This window comes from Phalacrocorax aristotelis, chromosome 2 (genome assembly GCF_949628215.1).
Source record: "Phalacrocorax aristotelis chromosome 2, bGulAri2.1, whole genome shotgun sequence".
In the NCBI taxonomy this organism is placed as follows: domain Eukaryota; kingdom Metazoa; phylum Chordata; class Aves; order Suliformes; family Phalacrocoracidae; genus Phalacrocorax; species Phalacrocorax aristotelis.
Genome location: NC_134277.1, coordinates 145,781,768 through 145,808,445, shown reverse-complemented (window position 1 = coordinate 145,808,445; position 26,678 = coordinate 145,781,768). Strand labels below are relative to the sequence as shown.

Genomic DNA, 26,678 nt, shown 5'->3' with positions numbered 1-26,678 from the left:
TTATCTTGTGCTTTGAAAGATTTTCCATGCAACCTCAAAACTCAGCGTAATGTATATTTTGAAGTGATTTGTGACAGAGATCCCGTAAGAAAAAGAAGCAAAAGACCATTTGGGTGCACATATTTTAAGGCTTGGAGAAGCTGTCAGTATCCTTTATTCTAGCTTTGTGCAAAGGCAGAAAACAAGACTAAAGAGGCTGTATCAATCTTTTAAATTGTTGGATTTATGGTGCATCTTTCAGAAGACTGCCAGTCTCGATTAACTGACTTAAGTTGACGGGGGTGTTCCAGTAAGAAGTTATTCTTACAGTTTAATACGAATTGTCTGTTTTCTGTTCTAACTCTGGTCAGATAACAGATGGAAGCAAATAACCCAAACACGTTTTGGTAGAGAAACTGTTTGAGGTTCTTTATAGTCCGCCGCTGCAAGGCAGCCTTCCATACCCTCACTCATCTCTGCACCTCTTTTCTTTCATTTTCTTTCCCCCCATCATTTTTGTGGGCATTCAAACAGCTGGTTAACTTTCCACTTGCTGCTCAGGTATTTCAAGGTCAAACCATCCAGGAATCACAATCTCTTTAGCTATAAAGGTCACCTTGGGAATTCACATTCTGTACAGTTATTTCTGGTACAGCAGCACTGGAACACACAAGCGCTGCGGTCTCATGCTACCACTGACGCATTTCACTTCCAATGAATGTTATGATTACTACTTAGTATTTCACAGTTCTTTGAAAATTTGCTATTGCTGTTAACTTCAAAATTACTTTGTATTCATCTTTTTTAGAGCAGTTACCACAAAAGCATGACTTTTAGTGAACTACCTAAAAAGGGGGAAAATATTAAATCAATTAAAAATGTGTATCAATATTTTAAGAAGGTTGAGCAAGGGCATAGTGTGGAAATATAGCCTATAATCTAAAGGAGGGAGGGAAGGAGGGAAAACTAGTCCAGTTCATCACTCCTCCATCACTCTCCACGTTCATGTGAACAATCCCCAGGGTTGTTCCGTCTCAGTTTCTCACTTACACAGGAGGGATAAAAACATTGCAATACTTATTGCCTCACACAGCTCTAAGAAAAAATATATTAAAGCGCCTGAAGTGCAAAAATACTACAGTAATACAGCAACAAACATCCTACATCTAGGTAATAAGAAATATCAACTCGGAAGCTTTTACAATACAACAGTATATTTTATTACTAACAAAGACAGTAATAACAAAACTACTAAACACGTGTACAGTTACCCGTTTACAAACATGACTACAAGAATGAAGGGTACTTAGTGTGCACTATCACAGGAAACTTCTCAGATCTTTCTCGCTGTCCCTCCCAACAGCAAGAATTCTGTGTATTTTAAATGGGGAAACTATAAAAGAAATAGCATGTCCCATTTAAGGCAATAAATTAAAATGTTAAAATGCCGGTGCCATAATATAAAGGTAAATACATTCCATTTTTAATGCATGCTGGATAAAACAAATAAATTTGGTTTACAGAACTGTAGTTCCTGTTGTCCTCAGTATTTACATGACCTTTGTACCACGCAATTTTGCTTGGTTGTTCAAAGCATCGCCATGAATGCTGCCCAAATTGGAACACAATAATTTCTCCACATAGTATTATCAAAATATTGAGAAATATTCTTGTGAGTAATCAAATGCAAGATGCTGAATGGTCTTACAAAATGCATGGATATTTAGGTTTAGGAAACAGCAAAATCCTGGCTCTAAGTTATCTCAAGTAATAAATCACATTGACTTCACTGGAGCCAGGATTTCTTAAGAGCCAAATGATAAAATTCTTATCCACATCAGTAGTACTTGCTCTTGAGAACGCCCCTATCATAAGAAAAGGCTACATAAAGGAAGACGTTTTTGATTTAAAGAAAATATATTGCTGTAGCATATAGAAAATTAAGCTTTGTAGAAAAAGTGTCTTGTTTTCAGAAAATATATTGTTAAACAAGCCCGTATTTTAATAACTCAACAGTTTATTTTCTGCAAGAAATTTCCCTATAGAGTTAAAAAAAAATTAAGTTACTTGCATAGAAACAACGTGAAACACACACTTCCACTGCAGCTCAGTGAAAAACAACCCAAAGCGTATACTTCAGCTTCCGCCCCCCACGCCGCCAGCCATCTGAAGTGTTTTCTTCTTTGGCAGGATGCACTGGAACACCACACCAGGAGGGGCTCCAAGAAGCATTTTTCTGAAGCAGTGCTGCCTCTAACGCACTATCCCTGTAACAGGATGCACAGATGTCTGACTAGTCTTGCCCCACACGCACACTGTCTGGTGCATGTTATACATAGAGAGTTTTTTATATATATATATCTGCTTTACTCAGAACTAAACAACATTGTCTGATCACCACAGGACTGTTGACTTTAGTAACGCCCAACAGAAGCACATTAGCTTTACCAAGTTTGTACAATACATACAAAACAGTAGTTCTAAATATTGACCTTACGCAGTCAGCTATTTACAAAATTCATTTTTATGTACAAAATAAATCACTATAATTCCAGATTCCCTTTCATATTCAGTGTACAAGCTACCATAAAACAGTGCTATAATTAATACATCATGACACGTAATTCAGAGTTTTTATAAATCTGTGTATCCCTTAAGTGATACTGCTGTTCAAGACAGTAAAAAAGAGAAAAAAATTTAACAAGTTTTTAAAAATATCAAGGATGCAGATGTAACTTTCATGCCTTGAAAAGTAACAGTGCTTTCTAAGCATTATTTTAATGCAATTCATTACAAGTGTTCTTTATGTTGGGAATAATATTTGTTTCTCTCATCTTTTTCTTAAATTACTGCTAGTCAATCCAGCCACGTCCTAGAGAACTTCAATTTCCATTATTCCTGGATAAGATTAAATGTAGTACTTTATTGCTAGCTGTCCCCACAACAAAACTTACATTTTTTAAGTGCAAAGCAAGATACGTGTGTTTTTTAATAAGGCACAGAATATCGGTTATTTCCAGTGTAACACAGAATCTGTATCAGTTTTATACATTGCAAATGTTCATATAAAATTTCAATCTTTCAAGGGTTTGAACTGTTTCCTGAATCCAGCTCTCTTCTGGCGTCTGAAGCCGAGTAGACAAGCAGCGATACGGAAGCTGACTGTGAGACACCAGGTATTTGGGAACAGCTGCCTTGTAATGGAGGAGATTCAATAAAATCATTTTTAGGAGTTATTCTGTATGTAATGAAAAATAAAACACAGGGAGTCAATTTTAAGCACCGTGTATTACACTGCAAAACCAAAAAATTTAGCAATGAAAATATAATGCATCTGAAGCTATACTCTTTTCAAGAGAACGCAGTACAGTTCTGGATACTTTTCCAAGCTTAGGGTCACCATTGTTCTTTTTCCAACTTGTCACCTCTCAAAATGATTGCATTGCAGTAACAGGTTTCCTGAGGGTCACTGTTCAACAATACAAAAATATCCTATGAGCTAAGCCCCAGCACTCAATGCTTAAAAGGAAAAGAAGAATCCTACAAAAAATAAAAAAATAGCCCATATGTTGAAGATGCACGGCCATATGAAATAGTTTGTAAGAATTACAGTACCCTTGACAGCTGCTGAGGGTTAATTGTCTACTGAGAGTACACTGATTCTTCAAAGAGAAGAAATAGAAAACTTACAAAAATAACGGTAATACACATAAACAAGCAACAGAGTAAGTTAAGGAATCTTACCTTCCTTCACCTACTCTCTTCACGCTCTCAGCCAAGCTACTCATATCACACGTGCTGTCTGCTTTGTTTCTTTTTTCTACCTGATCCACGGTCAGTTTAGAACTAGGTAACATTTGATCTCCACTGTTTTCACCTTCCTCGACTCTTCGGGCTGATGTTCCGTCTGCCTCTATCTCTTTCTCTGATGTCTCTGGAGAGGTTTTAATTTCTGCAACAGTTTCTTGGCTCAAGTAATCATGATTAGTGATTGCTACTGCAGAAGTTCCATGATTTGTTGTGCCACCCGTACTAGTCCCCATTGACTTCGAAATGACTTTCAGTCTGTGCGAAGTTGATTTGTAGTGCTTCTTTTTGTGTTTAACTTTGGAATTGTGCTTCAAGAAAAATTCGCATGATTCTTGCAGCACTCTTCGACTCTCACTGATTGGACTGAAAGAAAACACAAGCATGTAACTGAACGAAGAAGATAACCTTAGATATAAGGTAATACAGCTTCATACACAAAAACGTGAAAGAATAGCAACCAATGATGCAATCTGAGCTCGGTGTTAACGAACATGAGGAAAACAATTATATGTGAAAAGAGGAGAAAAAAATCTGATCATAATGGCTCCAAAGTAATTATGTCTGTGGAACAATTAAATGAAGCAGATTTCTACATTTCTTACTTCTGCAAGTAGGTCCAATGACTTCAGCGGATTAACCATCTAAGAGAGGAAAGCAGGATTAGCTCATAAGCAGCCGTGTTAGCAAATTAACTTTACATAAAGTAAACCTCATTCAAGTGAAAAAAGGTAAGCGTTATACAATTGACTTCATTATATTTAAATATTATAGCTGAAAGCACTTAAGAGCTGAAACACAAGAAAAATTTTACAGGAAATGGAAAAAGAGAGGAGAGGGAAAGGAAGCTATAAGCTCACCATCAAGGAATGCAGATGTAAAATAAAAGGAGCTTAAGGACTGCTGCCTTGGGAAATCCAAAGAAATAAAAAAAGATCTAAAAATACAGTATAATTTCTGATTAACACACATAATCTAAAATGAAATAATCAAGGAATAAAAAAGTATGGAAAAAATGACAACAACAAGAAATGGAGAGGACATTTATAATCTGTTTAAGTCCACAGATATAAATTTACTAAAATTAAGTAATAAAACTGAATTATTCTGTTTCAGAAAAAAAATAAGGACCAGTAGATTTATACAATAAAAGTGATACTGAGAAGGGTTCAATGAGAATTAATTTTAAAATAAGACAAGCCTGGCAGAAGAGAAAAGCAGAGGATGTTATTACTGCATGATAGTAAACACAGCGAAGTACTGTGCCAAATGAAGTAGCCTGGACACGTGAAAGGTTCTAAGTTGATGGCTGAAATTATCTTCCTTCGTTTGCCTGGAAACCAGAGAGGTATTAGCCAATGCTAAACACCACAATATGTCTTCTGCTCTTTGAAGAGAATAAATCAGCAGTGGAAAATATTTTCTATCTTCTGAGAACGTTGTCAAAAAGCATCGCATATGTAAAACTTCCACAGACTCCACTGGAATTTTGCTGATGCCCATAGGCAGCATTTAGACTCCGAAAAAGAAAGGGTCTGAGGACAACATTTTTATTACTTCAGCTATATTTAAGAAACATATATGAAATCTGACTTACTTTAAAGTATACTCTTTAAAAAACAGGAATAAAAAAAATGTTCTTACTCTCTTTTGCGGTTTCTGTTGAAGAAATTGGCCCACTCAGAACAGGTCTTTTTACTTCCCACCCAGAAGACTGGAGATATACCAACAATTAATGTCAGCAAATATTTCATCAGAAACAAAAATATTTCTGGTCTTGCTAGTGCCTTTGCCTAGAAGATAACAAAGTCTATTAAATGCAAAGAAGAAAATATATTTGTTGACTTATTTTTTAAACACAGAAAACAAATTATGTAAAAGAGAGACCTTCTCCTTATGGCTGTTGTTCTTTGTTGAGGCTTGTACTGTGGACAAATGTTAGACATGTACAGTCAAGTCAGACCTGGTTAACATCTCCAGCTGAATACACAGAGAGGAGATTAGTCAGAAGGAAATATTTTTCTTTCAAATTGAAAGGAAAGATAATTTGGGGGGGGTAACAGCATTAGTAACCATGTTCCCCAGAGATAGCTTGTATGTATAAGATTATTCCCTTCAACTTAAAAGAAACCCTAAGTGGATGAGTTGGGAGTTAATCAGATTAGACAGCATCTTCAAGGAGCCGCAGGGAACTACATAGTAGTTTTCTGTTTGCTGCAAAATTAATCCACCTATTTGCAGAACTGGATCATAGGAGCTGAGACATTTAACTCAGTAAGAGATTATTATCTTCTGCTCCCAAGCTGCAAATTTAATTTACGCTACCTGGCTTATCTGCCAATCCCATCTATGAAAGTCACTATTTTTGATGGCCAGGTAACATTAGCTACTTAAACTGAAGTTTGTTTTTATTTGGTTTTTGAGCTGGCCATGTAATACAAATCTACAAGCTCACTCAGGTAAGCCAAGGCCGAGCATGCCGCTTTAAGCTACTCCTTAGTTAGCACACGCTGTTTATTACAGAGACAGATCCCATTAAGTATGTCTTTGTGTAACATTCCCTGTTGCTATTTACTCCTTCCAACAAGTTAATTAAAGGCTGAGAATACACGCTCTTTCTGCCTTATTACACCAAGCTCTTATATTTAAGCACTACAAACCAAGGGTTTTTTTAAAAAGCATAAAAGCTTTGTTTCCAACCTTGTATCTGGGCCATTTAGGCTCATACAGAGCTCAGTGCAAAACCCACTGAAGACAAAGTGGACTTGTTAAGAATGGTAATGGAAGCAAAAATAACCAAGAAGTCTGTGAGCTGTGCTGCTCTCAGCTTACACTGACTTCAATACAGAGGATATAGAGGATGTTTAAGAATGTAGAAGGATCAAGTCTTATCATTCCATAATGCCGGTGTTTATATTCCTCTTTTTAATGATAGTTTATTGCGGTAAAAACATACATGGCAAGTGCAAAGCAATGAAAGATGACACAAAACACTTGCATTTGTCTTAGTGATGGTGTCTCCTTTTATATTTGTTCTTGAATGGAAACAAACAAACCACAAATTACTTGTGATTGCAGGGAGTTTTGTGTACTTACAAGAGATTTAATCCATAGAGAGTGCAGAACATGGGCAGATTTACTTTAAAAGCCTTTCCAAGGAAGTTGTTTTTTTAAAAGTCAAATATGAAACATGAACACCTCTGCAATTTGAAGTGCTGTTGAGTTGTTTGGTTTTTTCTTTTTTGTTTGTTGTTGTTTGGGGGTTTTTTTTGTTGTTGTTTGGTTTTTGGGGGTTTTTTTAAAGATTTCTCCGCATTACTGAACATCAGCCTGCAAATGACTGCTATCATGGAAAAAATATACCAGAAATTTGTTTTGTAATTTTAAGCAGTTTACGCTTCTACACTTTGAAGAAAAAACATGAAAGTGATTTTAAATCTACAGTTATAAGCAACATTTTAAATCCAATTTAGACTCAATTTCCAAGAATCATTATTTTAGCTTCAGCTGAAATCAATGCAAACTCACTTTAGTTACTTTGCTACTGAGCTAGGCACCCAAATACTGAGCAACTACTTTTAGGAATAGATACTGTGAAGAACGATCCTCCCCCCAGCACAATTTGTAATATCAAGTTCAAATATCGTAAAGATAATATATTCCCTTTAGAGCTGTGAGTTGGAATTTAATTGCTGAGTGCTATCAATTTGATTAGTGGAAAATTTCAAAGCGCAAGTACGATACCACCTATTTTGACTTAAAAAGCAACTAATCACTGCATGTTCTTGTACTGATTACTTAATGTGAAAATAATTTACTAACTGCACGGCAGATGCGGTGATGCACAAGGGTTTTTGCCAATTAACTTTACAATATATAAAGGAAACTGCTACTTGCCTGATAAGGACAAGGAATATGGTACTGGTCACAGTGGTCAAATACCCAAGTCGTTTCCCAGATTTTCCGGTTCACCAGTTCATAGACATAACACCCAAGAAGTGCTACAAGTGGCACCAGGTATAAACCACTAAAAACTCCAATTCGGATCATGAATTTCTTTAGCTTCTCTTGGTTTCTGCCATCATGCTGTATGACTTGCCGCACATGATTTAGAGAAATAATACCAGCTAAAAGAAGAGAGAGACCGAAAAAAACACAAAGGCACAGCGGCAAAAGCACAAAGTACAGAGAGGCATCCAGGTCGTAGAGACCCACAAAACAAACTCCACTGATATTGTCCCCTTCCACTTTGTTCATTGCAAGAAGCATAATGGTTAGAAAACCAGGTATTCCCCACGCAACTGCATGGAACCACATGGCCTTTTGGGCAATAGCTTCACAGCTCCATTTTCTTCCCGCTGCAAGGAACCAAGTGATTGTAAGAATCACCCACCATATAGTTCCCGCCATAGTGAAAAAATACAAAACCATGAAGAGGACAGTACAGGCTTTGTTTTGGGAGCCAAGAACAACTGTTTCACCAATTTCTAACTTATCATCTGCCTCGTTACAGGCAGTTCTGTTCCCAAGTAAAAATCCAATAAAGTACATTAGAGAGACTATGCTGTAACAGACGGAGTAGTATATGATCGGCCTCTCTGGGTACCTAAACCTTTTAACATCAATCAGAAAAGTCAGGAATGTGAAAAGCGTAGCACAAAGACAAAAGATTGAAACTATTCCAATGAAGCTTTTCGCAACATCCAATTCATAATTTTTGAAGTACATATTGGGACATGGGGGTGCACACTGGTCAATTCCTAGAAACTTGTAGCCTTGTCCATTGGTAGTGTGTAGGTGTCGTGGACACCAGAATCCATAATCCCTTCGGGTCTGGCCTGGGGTCTTCTGAATTCCATGTACATTTGCGGTTACAGCAGCAGTAGCAGGAACAGTCTCATCACAATTGACTAGTCTACACAAATAAACACAAGAGGAAGAATCTTAATATTGCTCATTCTCAACTACAATTATTTCTTAGAAATATGAAAAAATCTGATTCTAAGCACCGTTAAATTTTATAGATAATGCAAAATATGCATTATGTGAAAATAATCAGGTGGCATTTTAAAAAACAGACTTCAAATATTTTCAGTTTAGAAGACTATTGAAACACAGCTATTTAACTGTTGATCTCTACCTGTTGTTTTATGGCTTATGAAACACTACTCAAATTGCAATTGTTCTTTTAGAGTCTTGAATTAGACTAAGCTTTTACATATGTACACAAAAATATCTACAGCAGTTGGGCTTTTTAAAATCTGGATAAGAGTATACTATTGGAGACATCAAACGATCTTGCCAAAATGCAAGCTTCAACCAAGAAACAAAGAAAGAAGGCTGACAGTATCTAGAATTAACTACTGACTAGTATGATTATTATAATTGTTTGTGTTACAGTGATATTTCATTGTCGGCAACAATAAAACTACCTAACTGAAAAAGACAAAATAAAAAAATAAGCATTGTAAAAATGATCACTATTTTAGCGATTTTTTTTCTAGCTCCATAATGTTAATTTAAAAATTGCTCAAGACTCAGTTGCTCAAGGGTTTAACTGGACATGATATGTGACCTTTTCATATGGTTAATACAGTATTAGCAGTGTTAGACATATCTTCAAACTACATTATGTAAGTATAACTCAAATAGGTAAGCATTTACTCAAAATGGGATTTATATTTATATGCCTTCCGAGTTTAAGTATATATTTAACAGGAACAAGTTTTGCATTCTAGCTTTTAAAGTAAGATTCTGTTATCTCAAAACATTCTTTGTCAAACACTATAAGAGTCCCTCAATGCCAGTTTGCAAGCCCAGCTTGAGCTAGAAAACCCTTCAGTTCTTTGTTTCTCTGCATTACCACGCTGTCCAAATAAATCGAGACTAATCATTAAGAAAAATGCCTTCTGTAGCAGATTCTTTCATTAACCGTGGGCCAGACCAGTATGCAGGGGAACAGTGTGAACTGTATTCACCCGTGTTTTAATAGGCATTATGCACGTCTGTAAGAACACAAGAGTGTGAATCTCAGGATTCTGGTTATTGCCTGTCTTCATGCCAGCCCCTCTTCCATGGGCTCCAGCAGCAGGATGTCTGCTCCTGTAAGAATATCCTGCATTACACGGACTTCTCTCTATTGGCTATTGGGGAGACATCATTTCACATATGAATGGAGCAGGTTCATTTTCAGTAAATACTAGCAGTAATAGAATAATTAAAAGCTGCAGTGATTCCTGCAAAAATTGAATTTGATTAAAAGATCATTTGGAAGATACATTGAATAACTGGATTCACTTGTAATTTTCCTAATTTTTCCAAACAATTCTTGAAGACGTTTGCTGCAGTGAGTGGCACTACTGTCACATGGAAGCTCACACTAGATGTGAAAAGTTGATACCTTCTTGCTTTAAAACCCCACAACTTCAATTATTCCACAGAACTAAGGGGAATGGCATTAATGTCATCTGTCATATTCACTCCAATACAGATTTCTACCAGAGGTCATGGCACAGGACCACTGTCCCAGCTCTCCCTCAGCCATATCGCAGATTAGCAACTGCAGAGGGGTTAGAAAAATTATTTCAGTTTCCACTCTCTGCTCCTTTCCTGTACTTCTTGCCCTGACATGTTAAAAAAAAAAACACAACCCAAAACATCTGGGTTTAATCAGTTGCAAATATCTGCAGTTGAAGTTTAGAATCTCAAGAAGATTACACTGGACTGTTTCACTGATTTTGATTTAATATACATAGACTCATCTTTTCCCCAAATGTAGTATTAATTGTCTTCTCTCTGGAACAGACACATGAACATCTTTGAGAAAAAGGTGAAATTTAAAAAAAAGAGACAGTACAGGAAAAGCAACACAAGACTGAATTTGCACATTCTAGCAGTTAGGAGTAAGATAAGGCTTCTACTATTTAATGCTGTGTGTCCATTAAAATAAAGACTATTTTATATTTCATTATTTTACAAGCAATTATTTATAAAAATGCCGGGAAGTAAGTATGATCATCCCTAGTTTAGGGATCAGAAACCAAAGCAAAATCTATGCTGTAACGTATAGTATTTTAAGAAACTTATAAAAAGCTTCTTTTTGCAGGGATCTGAATACTGAAAAAAAGTGCTGCAGAACCTTGTTGCAAAAAAAGTCACAAGCAGGAAATGCAGGTGATGATCTGAATAATGAAGAAGTTTTTATTAAAAAATAGTCCTATGCATAAGCACTGTAGGGTCACTAGTGATGAGGAAGCTACAGCAAAGGGACATTTAACATTCTGCCTCAGATTTTCAACTTAGTCTAAGTCAAATAAATATGAAAATATAACCCCCACCACCTGCCAACAAGAAAAATACCCCACCTGGTACATTCCAGCTCTTCAGGCCATGTGATTCCAAAAGTGTCCATCAACTGCTTACAATCAGAATACACTTTCTCACAGAGGCTTCGACAAGGGTGAATCACGTGAACTTGCTCCAGGCAGGCAGGGACAAAGGCTTTGCACAGAAATGTGTGGACGTCTGGTGAACAGTTAAGATTCATAAGCGTAAGAAAAGGCTATGGGGAAGAAAAGGCTTTGGTTAGCAATTTTAGAAAGAACATTCAAGGCATGAAAACCAACTTTCATCACTATGGCTCACAGTTGTTCTCCTGTAGGTCTGAAAAGATACTAGAAAATAGTGTTTGTTCAGCAAAACCCGGTGGCCTGAGCAGCGAGAAGCTCCATTAGCAGTTCTAGCCCAACCCCTCCCACAGGATCTTGGCCAATCTGTAACTACTCAAACCTGATTTTTCCTATCTGACAATATTAGAAATCTGAAAGGTACTATGAAAGCCCAAGATGGTTAAAAAATAGGGTAAAACATTAAGTTCCTACGTTCACAAGTCAGCCTCTAAATAAGTGCCCTGAGAATTTTAAAGTTTGTCTGTTCCTGTTAAATTACATTTTCAGTCCTAAGTGGTGTGTTGCACTCATCATCTTCTCATGCTAGAAAGACATGGGGTTTTTTTGATTAATGAGGTCCAAGTATCATTATTCCTCATTTTTAATACATGGAATTTCAAAATCTCAACATGACTGAGAATTTCTCTACCTGTATTACTGAATGCCAGGCAGTGAGTAACTGGTGACTGTTCTTACTAAAGAATTAATAAAATGAAATTTAATGCAACTGTCTTCCCCCCCCTCCCCCCCCCCCAATTTATTAAATGCATTATTTACAGTCAGGCAGGCTTTTAAGGAAAAACCCCAACCTTCCTTCCCTATGTTTTATCAACGTTTTCAACTGTATTATTAGGGAAAATAATTTTACCAAAATACTACCATGTGTGTAAACTTCAGGCAAACCAGAAGTTGTCACTCATTTTTGCAACTGCTGCATTGTTATAAGGGCAGCTTATTGAAGGAATCCAGCGATGACAAAAGCTAACAATGCTGCCAGCTGTGCTCCTGTACGTCTAATGGGCTGCATGTCTAAAGCAACAGGGCCAGCAGAAGGGAGCGGAGGAGCTGGGGGCTACGTAAGCAGGCCCTCGTGTTAGTGCGCATAGGCAGAAATAAAACTGAAGAAGCCACATGCTGCTGACCTGTTGGTGACTCTCTGGAAACATGGAGACTAGATGACAGAAGACAGAATCACAGAATGGCAGGGGTTGGAAGGCACCTCTGGAGATCATCTGAATGTCCTGAATCCCTCCAGGGAAGGAGACTCCACAACCCCCCTGGGCAGCCTGTTCCACTGCTCTGGCACCCGCACAGGAAAGAATTTTTTTCCTCATATTCAGGTGGAACTTCCTGTGTTCCAACTTGTGCCCATTGCCCCTTGTCCTGTCATTGGGCACCACTGACAAGAGCCCAGTCCCATCGCCCTGACATCCACCCTTTAGATACTTGTAAGTATTGACAAGATCCCCCCTCAGCATACCCTTCTGCAGGCTGAACAAACCCAGGTCTCTCAGCCTTTCCTCATATGGGAGATGCTCCAGTCCCCTGATCCATCTCCATAGCTCTCCTCTGGACTTGCTCGAGCAGTTCCCTGTCTTTCTTGAATGGGCAAGCCCAAAACTGGACACAGGACTCCAAATGTGGTCTCACAGGGCAGAGCAGAGGGGGAGGATAACCTTCCTCGACCTGCTGGCCACACTCTTTTTAATGCAGCCCAAGATACTGTTGGCCTTCTTGACCACAAGGGCACACTGCTGGCTCAGGGTCAGCCTGTTGTCCACCAGCACTCCCAGGTCCTTCTCAGCAGAGCTGCTTTCCAGCTTTTCAGCCCCCAGCCTGTGCTGGTGCATGGGGTTGTTCCCCCCCAGGTGCAGGACCTTGCACTTGCTCTTGTTGAAGGTCATGAGGTTCCCCTCGGCCCAGCTCTCCAGCCTGTCCAGGTCTCGCTGGATGGCAGCACAGCCTGCTGGTGTGTCAGCCACTCCTCCCAGCTTGGTATCATCAGCTAACTTGCTGAGGTTACACTCTATCCCATCGTCCAGGTCATTGATGAATATGTTGAACAGGACTGCATCCAGTCCAGACCCCTGGGGAACACCGCTAGTTACAGGCCCCCGACGAGACTCTATGCCACTGATCACAACCCTAGATCAGCTAAGGCCACAAGGTGCCAGGCCTTGCCAGGACACAGGGCATGTATATGGTGCACTGACACTTCACCCATGCAAAGACCACTGGGGTGGCATGCTCACAGGGGTGTGCAGAATGGATAAAGCTCCTCCACCCCACTCACCCAGCCTGCAGACTGCCCAGCAAAAAGGAAGGGAAGCAGAGAGTGGCTGGAGGGGCATGTGTACTTTGACAGGCTTTGACCAGCCTTCAGATCCATTGCAGGCTGCTCTTCACTGTCCTGTCTGCCACTCAAGGTAGACATTCCTGATCCAGCTCATGAGAGTAAAAGAAACTAATTTAAACACCATTCTGAGGGAACTAACCCACAGTTGAGGGTGAAGTCGATCTGCAGGATCACAGCACCCTTTTTACATAGGCTTTTTGATAGAACGCTTTTTGGATTTCCGGAAAAAGAATCATAGAAGAGGTTGGAAAAGACCTCTAGGATCATCAAGTCCAACCATCAACCCAACACCACCATGCCTCCTAATCATCGTATCACATGTAAATAGTCAAATTCATGCATCAGGAACACTGAAACAGTATTTGGCACACTTTGAAATGTGCTGATAAATAGGAACACCGCATTAAATTTTTGAATAAGGCAGAATTTTTAGTAAGAATTTTATTTAACTCTGCCATTAACAGCTAAGTATTTCAAATATTCAACCAATGACTGGTAAAGGAAAGATTACTTCTGAGCCCACAAGAATATCCTTGTTTTTATCAGCTTTTAAGTAAGCCAAATATGTATACACCCATGCCCCAAGAGCAAGCCTTATTAGTGAGCATGCAATTTAACAGGAACGCCATTGATAAATAAATTTTCCCTTTCAAAAAGGAATATCTACAAATCCTCACAGGACCTTTGTAATAATCATAGGAATGTCAGGGGGGAGGGGGGCTGGAAGGGAGAAGATAAGGCAGAGCAAGAATAACAGAAATAAGCTTTACTGAAAACCAAAAAAATTTTGGCATCATCCTTCAGAGCACTCCAGCTGCGTGCTGCATCTGCAGATGCCATTACAGCAGGCACACAGAAGTCTGATTCCCCCCTCTGGATGTCTGCTCTGGAGCTGCCTTCTCAGGAACTCAAGACTTGCATATTCTATGAGAAGGGGAGAAGTAGAGCTTTCGTATAATGTGCTCCAGTTCCAGAAGTTGGATTATTTCCTAAATGCTGTGCGGCTTCAGATGAAAAATATAGTCAGGAGTTAACCCTAAATGAATTAAATTTCCTTTGCACAATTATAATTTTATTTGTTCCAATGTTTAATTTGTTAGCTCTGTTCTTCCTGGCACTTAGGATAAAATAATGATAATAGTTTGGGTGTTCACATACTTCTATAGAAATTGAGCTTATTTTTGAAATTAAGTCTTGTGGAAGTTGTCTTGATTGTTATGAATTCTTCCTTGTTATCACCCACAGTTCATCTCAGTTGATAAAAAATAAAATTAATTTTCTACAGCAAGTTTTGGGGTGCCAGCCAAGAACTTTTGCAGACCTAAGTAAAGCAGCAATATTTCCTCTAGAAAGTAAAAATAAAAAAAACCCTCCAATATTCGTATCTATAAACCAACTTTAGATATATTTTACTAGCTATTTTGATTAGCAACTAACAATTTTTAAATAGCATTTTCCAACATAGCTAATAAGGCTACATAAGTTCACTCCCTTGATACAGAAAATTAGTATAAAAAAGCGATGTCTGGTAAATAAAGTCAGGATATAAAACCAGCCTTTGCCATTCTAAAAGAATATCTGTTATATGAAAATACTTAGCTAAAATATCACAAGAATCACTACACAATAATACTGTATATTAGATGTAGACAATGACAAATGAAAATTAAATACTTGCAAAAGTTTTACTACAGCATGTTGTCATTGGCTAAATACTGTTGTTTGAAGAACATACTTTATTTAAGTGCAAAGTTACCCTAAGAGCTAAATACAAACATGCAAAACTGTAGGAAGGAAGCTATACTCAGCCTGTAACATAATCAGAGTGGAAATCCAAGGACTTGGCTGGTGAGTAATTGTTCTCACCGTATTTCTTTCAGATTGCTAAAACTATTTATCTTTTGATACCTGAAAGCATCGGCACAAGTTAAGAGCAGGAGGTTTGGTGTTCTGAAAACACAAGCAGATCTTCTGAGTCAGACCAAACATACAGTTCTCACCCTGGCTGGTAGCAAGGGGGGTGCAGGATGACAAGCTGACATCCCTCCCAGTTTCCAACAATCAATGATGTAGGAAACTTTACAAGCAGCAGGTTATAACACCAGCATTGCGTTGAAAAGACACCAACAGACCTCTTGTCTTCCTAGATCACACCTAATCCCTTTTTCAGCCATTCATGCATATAGTCTTTGCAGAATACTACAACAGTAAGTTACATTGCCTAATTTAATCAGGCACTGCTTTTTTTTTTTTTTTTTTAATTCCTGGTTTTGCAACCTAGCTTGTGTTTTGACAGTTAGATTACCCTCTACTTTTCTCATGCCATTTTGCCATCCTGTTATCTTTTACATTTTATATTTATATATTAGCATAATAACGTTTCACATTATTATTTCTACTGCTTTCATACCATACTTTACCTTCTAATTGCCTTGACTGCATTTGAACACTGACCTCACACTTCTGCAGAACTATCCACAGTGAGCATAAAGACAGTAACTTGGCCTTGTGGCCAAGGCGGCCAACAGTATCTTGGGCTGCATTAAAAGGAGTGTGGCCAGCAAGTGGAGGAAGGTTATCCTCCCGCTCTACTCTGCCCTTGTGAGACCACATTTGGAGTCATGTGTCCAGTTTTGGGCTTGCCCATTCAAGAAAGACAGGGAACTGCTCGAGCAAGTCCAGAGGAGAGCTACAAAGATGATCAGGGGACTGGAGCATCTCCCATATGAGGAAAGGCTGAGAGACCTGGGTTTGTTCAGCCTGCAGAAGGGTATGCTGAGGGGGGATCTTGTCAATACTTACAAATATCTAAAGGGTGGGTGTCAGGGCGATGGGACTGGGCTCTTGTCAGTGGTGCCCAGTGACAGGACAGCACAAGGTGCAATGGGCACAAGCTGGAACACAGGAAGTTCCACCTGAATATGAGTAAAAAATTCTTTCCTGTGCGGGTGCCAGAGCAGTGGAACAGGCTGCCCAGGGGGGTTGTGGAGTCTCCTTCCCTGGAGGGATTCAGGACATTCAGATGATCTCCAGAGGTCCGTTCCAACCCCTGCCATTCTGTGATTCTGTAATACAATACCGTGCACATCTACTTGTATGAACAGCGGGGGTTAATTTTTCCCTACATTCATTACTCTACATTTACCATCCCTAAATCTCACCTATCATTTTATTATCAACTGCATCTATCACAAAACCTTTTGGCAACCCTTTAGTCAATTTTTTTTGTCTTAGCAAAGTCACTATCCATCCTTCTTCCAGGTCATTTATGAGTTAGTTGTCTGTCACAGGTTTCAGTACAGATGACTAGGTGGAACGACTGTAGTAATTTATTTGCTACAGGACCAAACTATCAGCTAATGATTTCATACCCTACTTTGTGACAAAACATTTATTTATTCATACTTTTCTTGTTGTTCTCTAGGAAGGTGTTGGAAAAAAGTTCCCATTGGGTTACCAGCATAGTTTCTTTAAAAAACATAGGTTATAACCATGTCAAAGCATTTTTGCAAATAAAAGTATAATATGCAGGCTGAATCAACCCTTTCGAAGTTATTGAGTCCATAAAAAAAAACTCCAATAGATTTTACAGGCAATGTTTTCCCCCAACCAAAAAACCTCTGAAATATAAAATCCTGCCTCAAACACACACAAATAGGGTTTGTAAAATATAGATTTATTTTCAGAAACTGCCTATTTTTACTGTTTACAAAAAGAAAAAAGGTCGTGAATTGTGCCTGGAACTCTGCTAACAATTATGTATCTTTAAATGTGGGCTTTACTTCCAGCTAGCCAATTTGGAAATGTTTCATTACAGAAAATAATAGGTCTGCATTTCCTAACAGACCATAAAAGCAAAATCTCACCAAAACCAAAATATTAACTCCTCCTGCAAAAAGTGTAAAATCAAGATCATAAGCTCACTGAGAGTATGAATTGGTTGCTTCAAGGCTAAGTTATCTGGATCATGGGTCTCCCAACCACCAACCATTTCTTAGCAAAGTGGTTAGGTAGGTAACCTGCACACAGGCATGTGTTGAAGCCTTAAGCATCCAAGTCCAAGATAAAACCCACAGATTCACCAAACCAGTGAATTTAGAATCTAGTACCACGTTCCTCTTCGGGAAGGTCAGGATGTGCAGGTGGCAACAACCACATAAAAAGGCACTTGGTGTATCTAGCATTAGCAACAATTGCCCTGTCACATGAAGGACAGAGATGAAAACCTGCAGATTTGGTGATGGCAGTACTAAAAATAGAGTGAAACAAGGCTCTTTTAAAACCAAGAATGGAGCTTTACAAAGCCAATAGAAGTCCTAAAAAACAAATTCTCATCTTCCTGCCAATGGGGGGAAAACCCAGTAAATATGAGGCAAACTAGAACACACTAACAATCTACCAAAAAAACCTCCAACAAACTAATCACAGCTGTAAAGCCAAAGACGATGTAGTCTAACAACAGGAGAAGTGCTGCCTCAATCAATAGCAGGGAAGAACTGAGGGCTGTGAAATGCAAACTTTCCACTGTGTTGTCAGCGCAGAGTACGGGAGGGGCACGTGCCCTGTACAGAAACCTCCCAGTGCAAAACAGCCCAAACCGAACCCCGTGAAGCATACATGTACCCGCTGTGGTCAAACAATCAAAGGGAGTAGAGCATCACCAGCCAGCAAGAGGAATACCCTCTGCACTGAACAAAACACCACCACCTTACTCAGTAAATCCTAGATTCTTTACAAAGTATGTCTGTGTTACATTTTATTCAGAGGCAAAAAGCCAGGCTATCTCAGACATCCAGCTATAATCTGGTCCTACAAAGAATAACACAACTGAGACGAGTGAAAACAAATGGTGCAGAGTGCAGAATAAATGGGTAGGGCAAACACAGTCTAAAACATTCTTTGCCAACAAATAAATTGCAGCCTAGAACTGTATGTGAACCTCGTGCTCAGCTCGCTTCTCCGTCTTGTGCTTAGCAGGCTTACAAGTCTAAAACACAACGGAAACAAGCTCATTATTTCAGGCAGACAGTGCAGCAGCTCTGTCCTACCTCATCTCAGTTTTATCCTAGAGAAAAGTATTGCCAGAGATGATCAGATGTCTCTAGGGTTGGGATGTATGATAACTACTAACATATGTCAAAACAAGTAAGTGAAAACCTTCTCCTGTACTCTGCTGATTAACGTCACAGAAATATTCAGAGAATATAGAAAGCGGTGGATCAAAATATCGAGGTCTTTGTTACAATCAGCTATGGTAAACCTTGATTGTAAGAGACAGGAAATATCTTGAATTGCTGAGATACAGAGAGATAAAAGCCTTTGTTCAGCCATTTCAGCCAGTTATTTAAGACAGTAACAACCTACTTTCCTTACCACTGAAGTCTAGCTATCAAGTTAAAACATTTAGCTTGGTTAGTTAATACTTAAGTTAAACAATGAGAGACACCAGCTGTTAAGCAATGGTACCCATTTCTTGATATGAATCTTGTGACCTAAAGCAACAACATTACAACCTTGTCACTTACATAACTGTATTTCAATCACGGAAGTGAATACAAGCTTAAATCTCAATTTCTACAATCATACTACACTGTGTACCCCAGATTCCTACCTATATTAATAATACCCATTGTTGTTCATTAAACTATTTACCTGCTTTACAGGAAAGAACACTTCACCTTAATGATTAACAAATAATGATTAATAATTTACAGCACCAGACTCAAATACAACTACTGTCCAGTAAGCGTCATTATAGAATTAAAGTACAACCTCAAAACCTAAACACAGTGTGTTTTACATATACACTTTCATATGTGATACGTAGGAAATACAGCCACTGTCAACCACGGTATATATAAACGGTTTCAAAAGAATAGGGAGTAATTGCTCTTTATACTCAGAGCTACAGTAACAATCTTCATGTTATCTTTAGCCACTTTTATAACAATAATCTATTTCAATTAAAAACAGCGAAACAAGTATGGCACAGCTAATTTAATCCTACACCATTGTTTCAATAGAGCTATTCTCAACAACAGAGATTAATGCCTTCATACAGTTCCCAGACGGGCGGACAAGGGTGGTAATTTGCTCATGGCCACAGTGAATCAGCTGCCAAGAAACTCTGACTCCTAATTCATATACAATTAATAAAGTCATGATTAATAAAGGTCTAACACACAAAACTAAATGAAGGATGAAATTTTCAAGTCTGATTAGATTCAAAGCAATGTTGAGGAAAGACTAGGTTCTTCCAGTTGGATGCTATATTGATGGATTTAGATCAAAGGCAAGTTAAAGACACTTAAGTTGGTATGTAAGCATTTAGAAACTACTTTACAGGAGGCTAAAGCAGTTAAGTGTCAGAGTCTTGTTGCTACATGTCTGCTAGAAGTTGCTACTTCAACAGCAGAGCTGTGAAACAGAAATGTAGGTGCAGCTTGTGAGCATTGGTACAATGCCATCCATCCTTTAAACTACCAGTGAAGATGGTATGAAGTAATTTGCTTTGGATTTTTTTTTTGGGGGGGGGGGGGGGGGGGGAATATGTCCCTACCTGAGCTGTGGGTAATAATCAACTATTGCTGCCTGCAGCAAATATCAGTCATAATCTGTATTTTCTAACCTCAGTCAAAATTATATGGGTAATTCCTCTTAAGACAAAAGTTTTTCAGTACTAAAATTCACTGTTAGGAATAAAATATTTTAAATATGAATATATATAAAGTTAATATGTATCATTAGTGCATGTTAATTTGACAGGGCTAAAAGAAAACCACTGAAAGCACATGAATTTGACTTACTAAAATAAACTGCTTGTAAACAAAGCAGCATTACTTTTGACAGATTTCCAAACAGAATTTAGGCAAACATAATCAAGTTTAATTTAAATGCTTGTAAAATGTATTTTAAATGTAATCAGTCTAGTGCTTACAGAGATAAGAACAAAATCAGAGTAGAAATCAGGCTACCAACAGTAGTTTAAAAGACACAAATAGTTTAGGTTTCCTACTCAAGGACAATCTAGAGTTCAAGGAGCTGAAGGGAGAGAGGAAAAAAAAGGAAAGAAAAATGTAGTAAACAAGTGGACCAAACAATGCTGTTTTGCAGTGAAAGATGTTTGGAAAGATATGAGCTTTCATCTTTGTTCTTCAGCTGAACAAAGGCAATGCATGCACTTGGATTTTCAAAGGCAATAAGTTATTTTATGGCTCTGAACAAAGTGTGGGGACAGCTCAACTTGCAAGAGTTGATAAACTGAACTGTTCCCAGCAATCTGCTCCTCCCAAAGCTCTACAGATGTGGGAGCTGCCACCTGGCCAGCACCTGAAGCAGCATAGGTCATAGAAGATCACAGAATCATTAAGGTTGGAAGAGACATCTAGGTCATCAAGTCCAACCATCAACCCAATATCACCAGGTCTCCTAAACCATGCCCTGAAGTGCCACGTCTACAAGTTTTTTTGAACACCCCCAGGGATGGTGACTCCACCACCTCCCTGGCAGCCTCTTCCAATGCCTGACCACTCTTTCAGTAAAGAAATTTTTCCTAAAATCCAATTTAAGCCTCCCCTGACAGAACTTGAGGCCATTTCTCCTTGTCCTATCACTAGTAACTTGGGAGAAGAGACCAACACCCACTTCACTACAACCTCCTTTCAGGTAGTTGTAGAGCGATAAGGTCTCCCCTCAGCCTCCTCTTCTCCAGGCTAAACAACCCCAGATCCCTCAGCCGCCCCTCGTAAGACTTGTTCTCCAGACCCTTCACCAGCTTCACTGCCCTTCTCTGGACATGCTCCAGCAACAAAATGTCCCTCTTGTACTGAGGGGCCCAAAACTGAACACAATATTCAAGGCGTGGCCTCACCAATGCCAAGTTCAGGGGCCTTGATCACTTCCCTACTCTGCTGGCCACGCTATTCCTGATACAGCCAGGATGCTGTTGGCCACCTGGGCACACTGCTGGCTCATGTTTAGCCAGCTGTCAACCAACACCCCCAGGTCCTTCTCCGCTGGGCAGATCTCCAGCCACTCCTCCCCAAGCCTGTAGCGTTGCAGCATGGGGTTGTTGTGACCCAAGTGCAGGACCCAGCACTGAGCCTTGTTGAATCTCATACCGTTGGCTCCGGCCCAACAATCCAGCCTGTCCAGGTCCCTCTGTAGGGCCTTCCTGTCCTCCAGCAGATCAACACTTCCACCCAGCTTCGTGTCATCCACAAACTTACTGAGGGTGCACTCAATCCCCTCATCCAGATCATTAATGAAGATATTGAACAGGACCGGCCCCAACACTGAGCCCTGGGGAACACCACTCGTGACCGGCCACCAACCGGATTTGACTCCATTCACCACCACTCTCTGGGCTTGGCCATCCAGCCAGTTTTTAACCCAGCACAGAGTGTACTTGTCCGAGCCGTGAGCAGCCAGCTTCTTCAGGAGAATGCTGTGGAAGACAGTGTCAAAGGCCTTAGAAAGTCCAAGTAGACAATGTCCACAGCCTTTCCCTCATCCACTAGGCAGGTCACCTGGTCATAGAAGGAGATCAGGCTTGTTACACAGCACCTGCCTTTCACGAACCCATGCTGGCTGGGCCTGATCCCCTGGTTGTCCTGCACTTGCCTGGTGAGTGCACTCAAGATGAACTGCTCCATAATCCTCCCTGGTACCGAGGTCAGGCTGACTGGCCTGTAGTTCCCTGGATCCTCCTTCCGGCCCTTGTTGTAGATGGGCATCACATTGGCAAGCCTCCAGTCATCTCAGACCTCCCCTGTTAACCAGGACTGCTGATAAATGATGGAGAGTGGCTTGGTGAGCTCCTCCGCCAGCTCCATCAGCACTCTTGGGTTGATCCCATCCAGCCCCATAGACTTGTGAGTGTCCAGGTGGAGCAGCAGGTCATAAACTGCTTCCTCCTGGATTATGGGGGGTTTATTCTGCTCCCCATCCCTGCCTTCCAGCTCAGGGGACCGAATACCCCAGGGATAACTGGTCTGGCAGTTAAAGACTGAGGCAATGAAGGCATTAAGTACCTCAACCTTTTCCTCATCTTTGGTTCCAATGCTCCCCTCCGCGTGCAATAAAGGATGGAGATTCTCCTTGGCTCTCTTTTTATTGTTAATCTATTTGTAAAAACATTTTTTGTTATCCCTTACAACAGTGGCCAGACTGAGTTGTAGCTGGGCTTTTGCCTTTCTAATTCTCTCTCTGCATGACCTAACAAGACACCTCTGTACTCTTCTTGAGTTGCCTGCCCCTTCTTCCAGAAGTGGTAAACTCTCCTTTTTTTCCCTGAGTCCCAGCAAAAGCTCCCTGTTCAGCCAGGCCGGTCGTCTTCCCCACCAGTTTGTCTTACAGCACACTGGGGGCAGCCTGCTCCTGCACCTTTAAGACTTCCTTCTTGAAGAATGTTCAGCCTTCCTGGATCCCTTTGCCCTTCAGGACTTCCTCCCAAGTGACCCTTCCAATCAGTGCCCTGAACAGGACAAAGCAGTTTGCTGAACCCCCTCCTTACTTCTCCAAGAATCGAGACCTCCATCATTTCATGGTCGCTACGCCCAAGACAGCCTCCGACCACCATATCTCCCACCAGCCCTTCTCTGTTTGTAAATAGCAGGCCAAGTGACCCACCTCCCCTGGTAGGCTCCCTTACCAGCTGCAGCAGGATGTTACCTTCCACACACTCCAGGAACCTCCTAGACACCCTCCTGTGTTGTATTTCCAGCACACGTCTGGTAAGTTGAAGTCCCCCACAAGAACAAGGGCTACCCATTGTGAGACTTCTGCCAGCTGCTTGTAGAATGCTTCACCTACCTCTTTATCCTGGTTGGGTGGTCTATAACAGACGCTCAGCAGGATATCTGCTTTGTTGGCTTTCTCCCTCATCCTTACCCATAAGCACTCGACTTTATAATTACAAACATTGAGCTCTATACAATCGAAACGTTCCCTAACATACAGCGCCACCCCTCCGCCTCTCCTTCCTTGCCTATCCCTTCTGAGGAGCTTATAGCCATCCATTGCAGTGCTCCAGTTGTAAGAGTCATCCTACCATGTTTCTGCGATGGCAACAGTCATAGCTATCCCTCTGCACAATGGTTTCCAGCTCCTCCTGTTTGTTGCCCACGCTGTGTGCATCGGCGAAGATGCACTTGAGCTGGGCTATCGATTTCACTCCCAACCCTGGCACAGCACCCCTAGGCTCCTCTCTAGTGCACCTGGCTATATCCCCTTCCCACTCTGAACCTAGTTTAAAGCCCTCTCGATGAGCCCCACCAACTCATGAGCAAGAATCCTTTTCCCCCTTTGACAGAGGTGAACTCCATCTGTCACTGGCAGGCCTGGTGCCATGTAAACCTCACCATGATCAAATAAAGCAACACTCCACCGATAGCACAAGCCGCTAAGCCACATGATTCAGGTGAGTTTTCCTGTTCCTTTCAGTATTCTTCCCTGCCACTGACTGGATTAAGGAAAAATGTCATAATTTAGAAAGCAAAGTCAGATGGCAGCTGGTCTTAAAAATGCTGCACTGTAAACTCCAGTGGCTCAGGGACTGACTGGCCAGCAGTCAGGTGCCCATGCAGTACAGACCCTGGGGGCCCAGACCTTCATCACCCACCTCAAGCTAAACTAGCCAGGCATCTTCAGTACGCAGGCTGTGCAACTGCTCAATGAGCTGGGTTACTCATAATCTAAATGTTCAATGTATCTGCAACAATATCACAAGTATATTTGCAAACTCTTAATCATCATTCACCCCTACACGTAAATATGCAATATACTTTAACGCATATTCAGTTGTGAACCTTCTTACTAGCTGTTCAAAGTTGACAGGGCTATTAATGAGAAATCCAACAAGGGTAAGGACAAGGCATAAGGGGAAAGGTTTTCAGAGGTCAGTAGGGCAGCAAGGTGCTCACTTACTTTAAGAAAAGCAGAACAAAACCAAAAACCCTCCACTCTGCCACAACCAGGCACTAAACTTACCACTGACACTTACACAGACAATTACACAGAAAGATGAAGCAGGCTTTTCTGCTTTTTACTTCTATGGGCTCTGGATTGTTTTGCATTAACTAGCAACTACATACTTTCTTTTTGCAGTAAGCCAACTTGATTCCATGTTTTCCCTTTAAGTATTTCTTAAGTACAAAATAAAAATACATATATCCCTATATTTAACTATAACAAAATTTAGAAACAATATAAACAGGAATAATACATCTCAATAACAAGTTTTCTGAAATAAACTTAAGTACAAGTATTCCAATACTTTCCAAAATAGGTTATTAACAAAATTCACTGCATTCTGTGGTTCTAACCTAAATTATAGCTTGACCTAAATTATAGATATTCCAGCCTCTGCAATTTACAGTCCAAAACAAACACGAGCGAATTTTCCCAAGCATTACAGAACTGAACTATTTATACAAAGCTTTCAATTATATATGGTTTTATCTCCATGTATACTATACAGAGCATAAAAGACAGACAAATATGAGTTAACTGAAGGAAAGTATGCTGCAAGCCCTCAAACATCTAAAGTCTAGACTGAGCTTCATTATGTCTGGACCATGATAGCAGAACCACCTCAAAATAGTCTCAAATTCTTCATGTATTTGCCATGTATTACAGGAGTAAATGGATTTATTACTGAACTTTTTGTGTAGAATACAATCTAGAAGATTACCGATAATGCTGTTGATAGACCGCCTGTTATCTATTAAAAAAAAAATCTCCTCATCTGAAGGGAATTGCAGCAGAATTCATTATTGCTCTTGTTTTTCCAAAAATTGGGGTTCTGTCACCCAGTATGCAACAAGCCAGTCTTACACACAGAGCTGAGATACTTGTTTATTCCATGTGCACAAAGACAAGTGCTAGATGGTAACTCCACAAAGCTAGCACACCTGGTCAAAATCGCAGTAGGTATTTATACAGTTAAATGTGTCACTAACATCTAATATTTCCATGCCCCAGCTGGTCATTGGTTAGTTTCTTTCTCACTTCATCTTAAAGCTACATCTCCTTTTAAATTTACTAGGCATGCTCAGAGAGTAAGGGGTTTGAGTAGGGGGCTTTTCTAGTCAGGAGGTGTGGTTTTCATATTGTAATGAGATGGTTTGACCTCAGGGCATCAGTTTAGGGCATCTTGCTGATTTTGCTGAGCTGGTATCTAAATAATACTCATCCTCAAGGATATCTGTCAAGTGTTTTAAATTTATGTCCTTCCTCCCTTCCTTGAGGTTCCTTTAATAATCTCTAGTATACTTTATCTTAAAGGTCAAAATAATCAGTCATCACTCTGGTTGCAAAAAAAGTCAGAACAGATTCCTGTTTCCCCGTCTTTGGGAGAGTGGAACAGCACCACCAGGTTACCAGCCTAGTCACCCTGCACCATGCTTTCTTCCTTGCCTACTTCACACATAAACTAAATCAGGAAAATCTCAGTCAGGACAGGATTGATCTTCTCAAGCAATCTTCTGTCAGTCTTCTGCAACATCAAGCAAAGCAATCAAGGGCCAGATCCACAAAAGGGACTGGCTATTGCAACAGAAACTTGTGATGCATAACTTCCAGGCACTTCACAAAACCCTCAAAAGCAGTTTCCCTATCTGATGTCCACATAGAGAGGCACCCGAGAAAAACATTCACAGATTTCAGGAAGCAGAGATAACCTCAAAGCCAAAAGAAAATGCTCAAGGGGAGGAGAAATCAAATCGTATGTATCTCTAAAAGTTAGGCAACTAACGGCCAATCTATAAAATAAAAGTGTAAGCAGCCTTGCAATCTGCAGTTAGATATTTACCTGTCACTGCCAACTCAGCCTGGAAGGGACAACAATCCTCTTCCCCACAAGGTACTCAATTCCCCTTTTCTAACCCAAAACCATGCTAATACTAAGAGAACAGCAGAGCATTCAATGCCCTTTACCACCACAGAGTTACCAGCATTGCAAGAAAGCCAGTTCTGTGGATGCAAAGGCATCTGAACCAGCTCTGCCCAGCCCAGCGCCAGCCCAGCCAGTTGCCATTTCTACATGGCTGCTGATCTTGCTCTGAGCCCACCCAGGACCACAGTTACAC

The 26,678-nt window shown here is 40.1% G+C and overlaps 1 protein-coding gene across 3 annotated transcripts in view; it reads right to left on the bottom strand.

The window, feature by feature from the left end:
* Positions 1-1,175: 1,175 nt before the first annotated feature.
* FZD6 (frizzled class receptor 6) overlaps positions 1,176-26,678 on the bottom strand; it is a 34,337-nt gene continuing 8,834 nt past the window's right edge. For 2 of the 3 annotated variants that reach the window (XM_075085573.1, XM_075085572.1), the window contains exons 3-7: positions 11,151-11,347; positions 7,684-8,701; positions 5,431-5,579; positions 3,724-4,152; positions 1,176-3,217 (exon numbers count right to left, since the gene is read on the bottom strand). In XM_075085573.1, coding sequence (XP_074941674.1) covers positions 3,061-3,217; positions 3,724-4,152; positions 5,431-5,579; positions 7,684-8,701; positions 11,151-11,347 — 1,950 coding nt within the window. In that variant the 3' untranslated portion in view covers positions 1,176-3,060. The remainder of the gene's footprint in view (positions 3,218-3,723; positions 4,153-5,430; positions 5,580-7,683; positions 8,702-11,150; positions 11,348-26,678) is intronic. The other variant, XM_075085575.1, reaches the window with a different exon arrangement.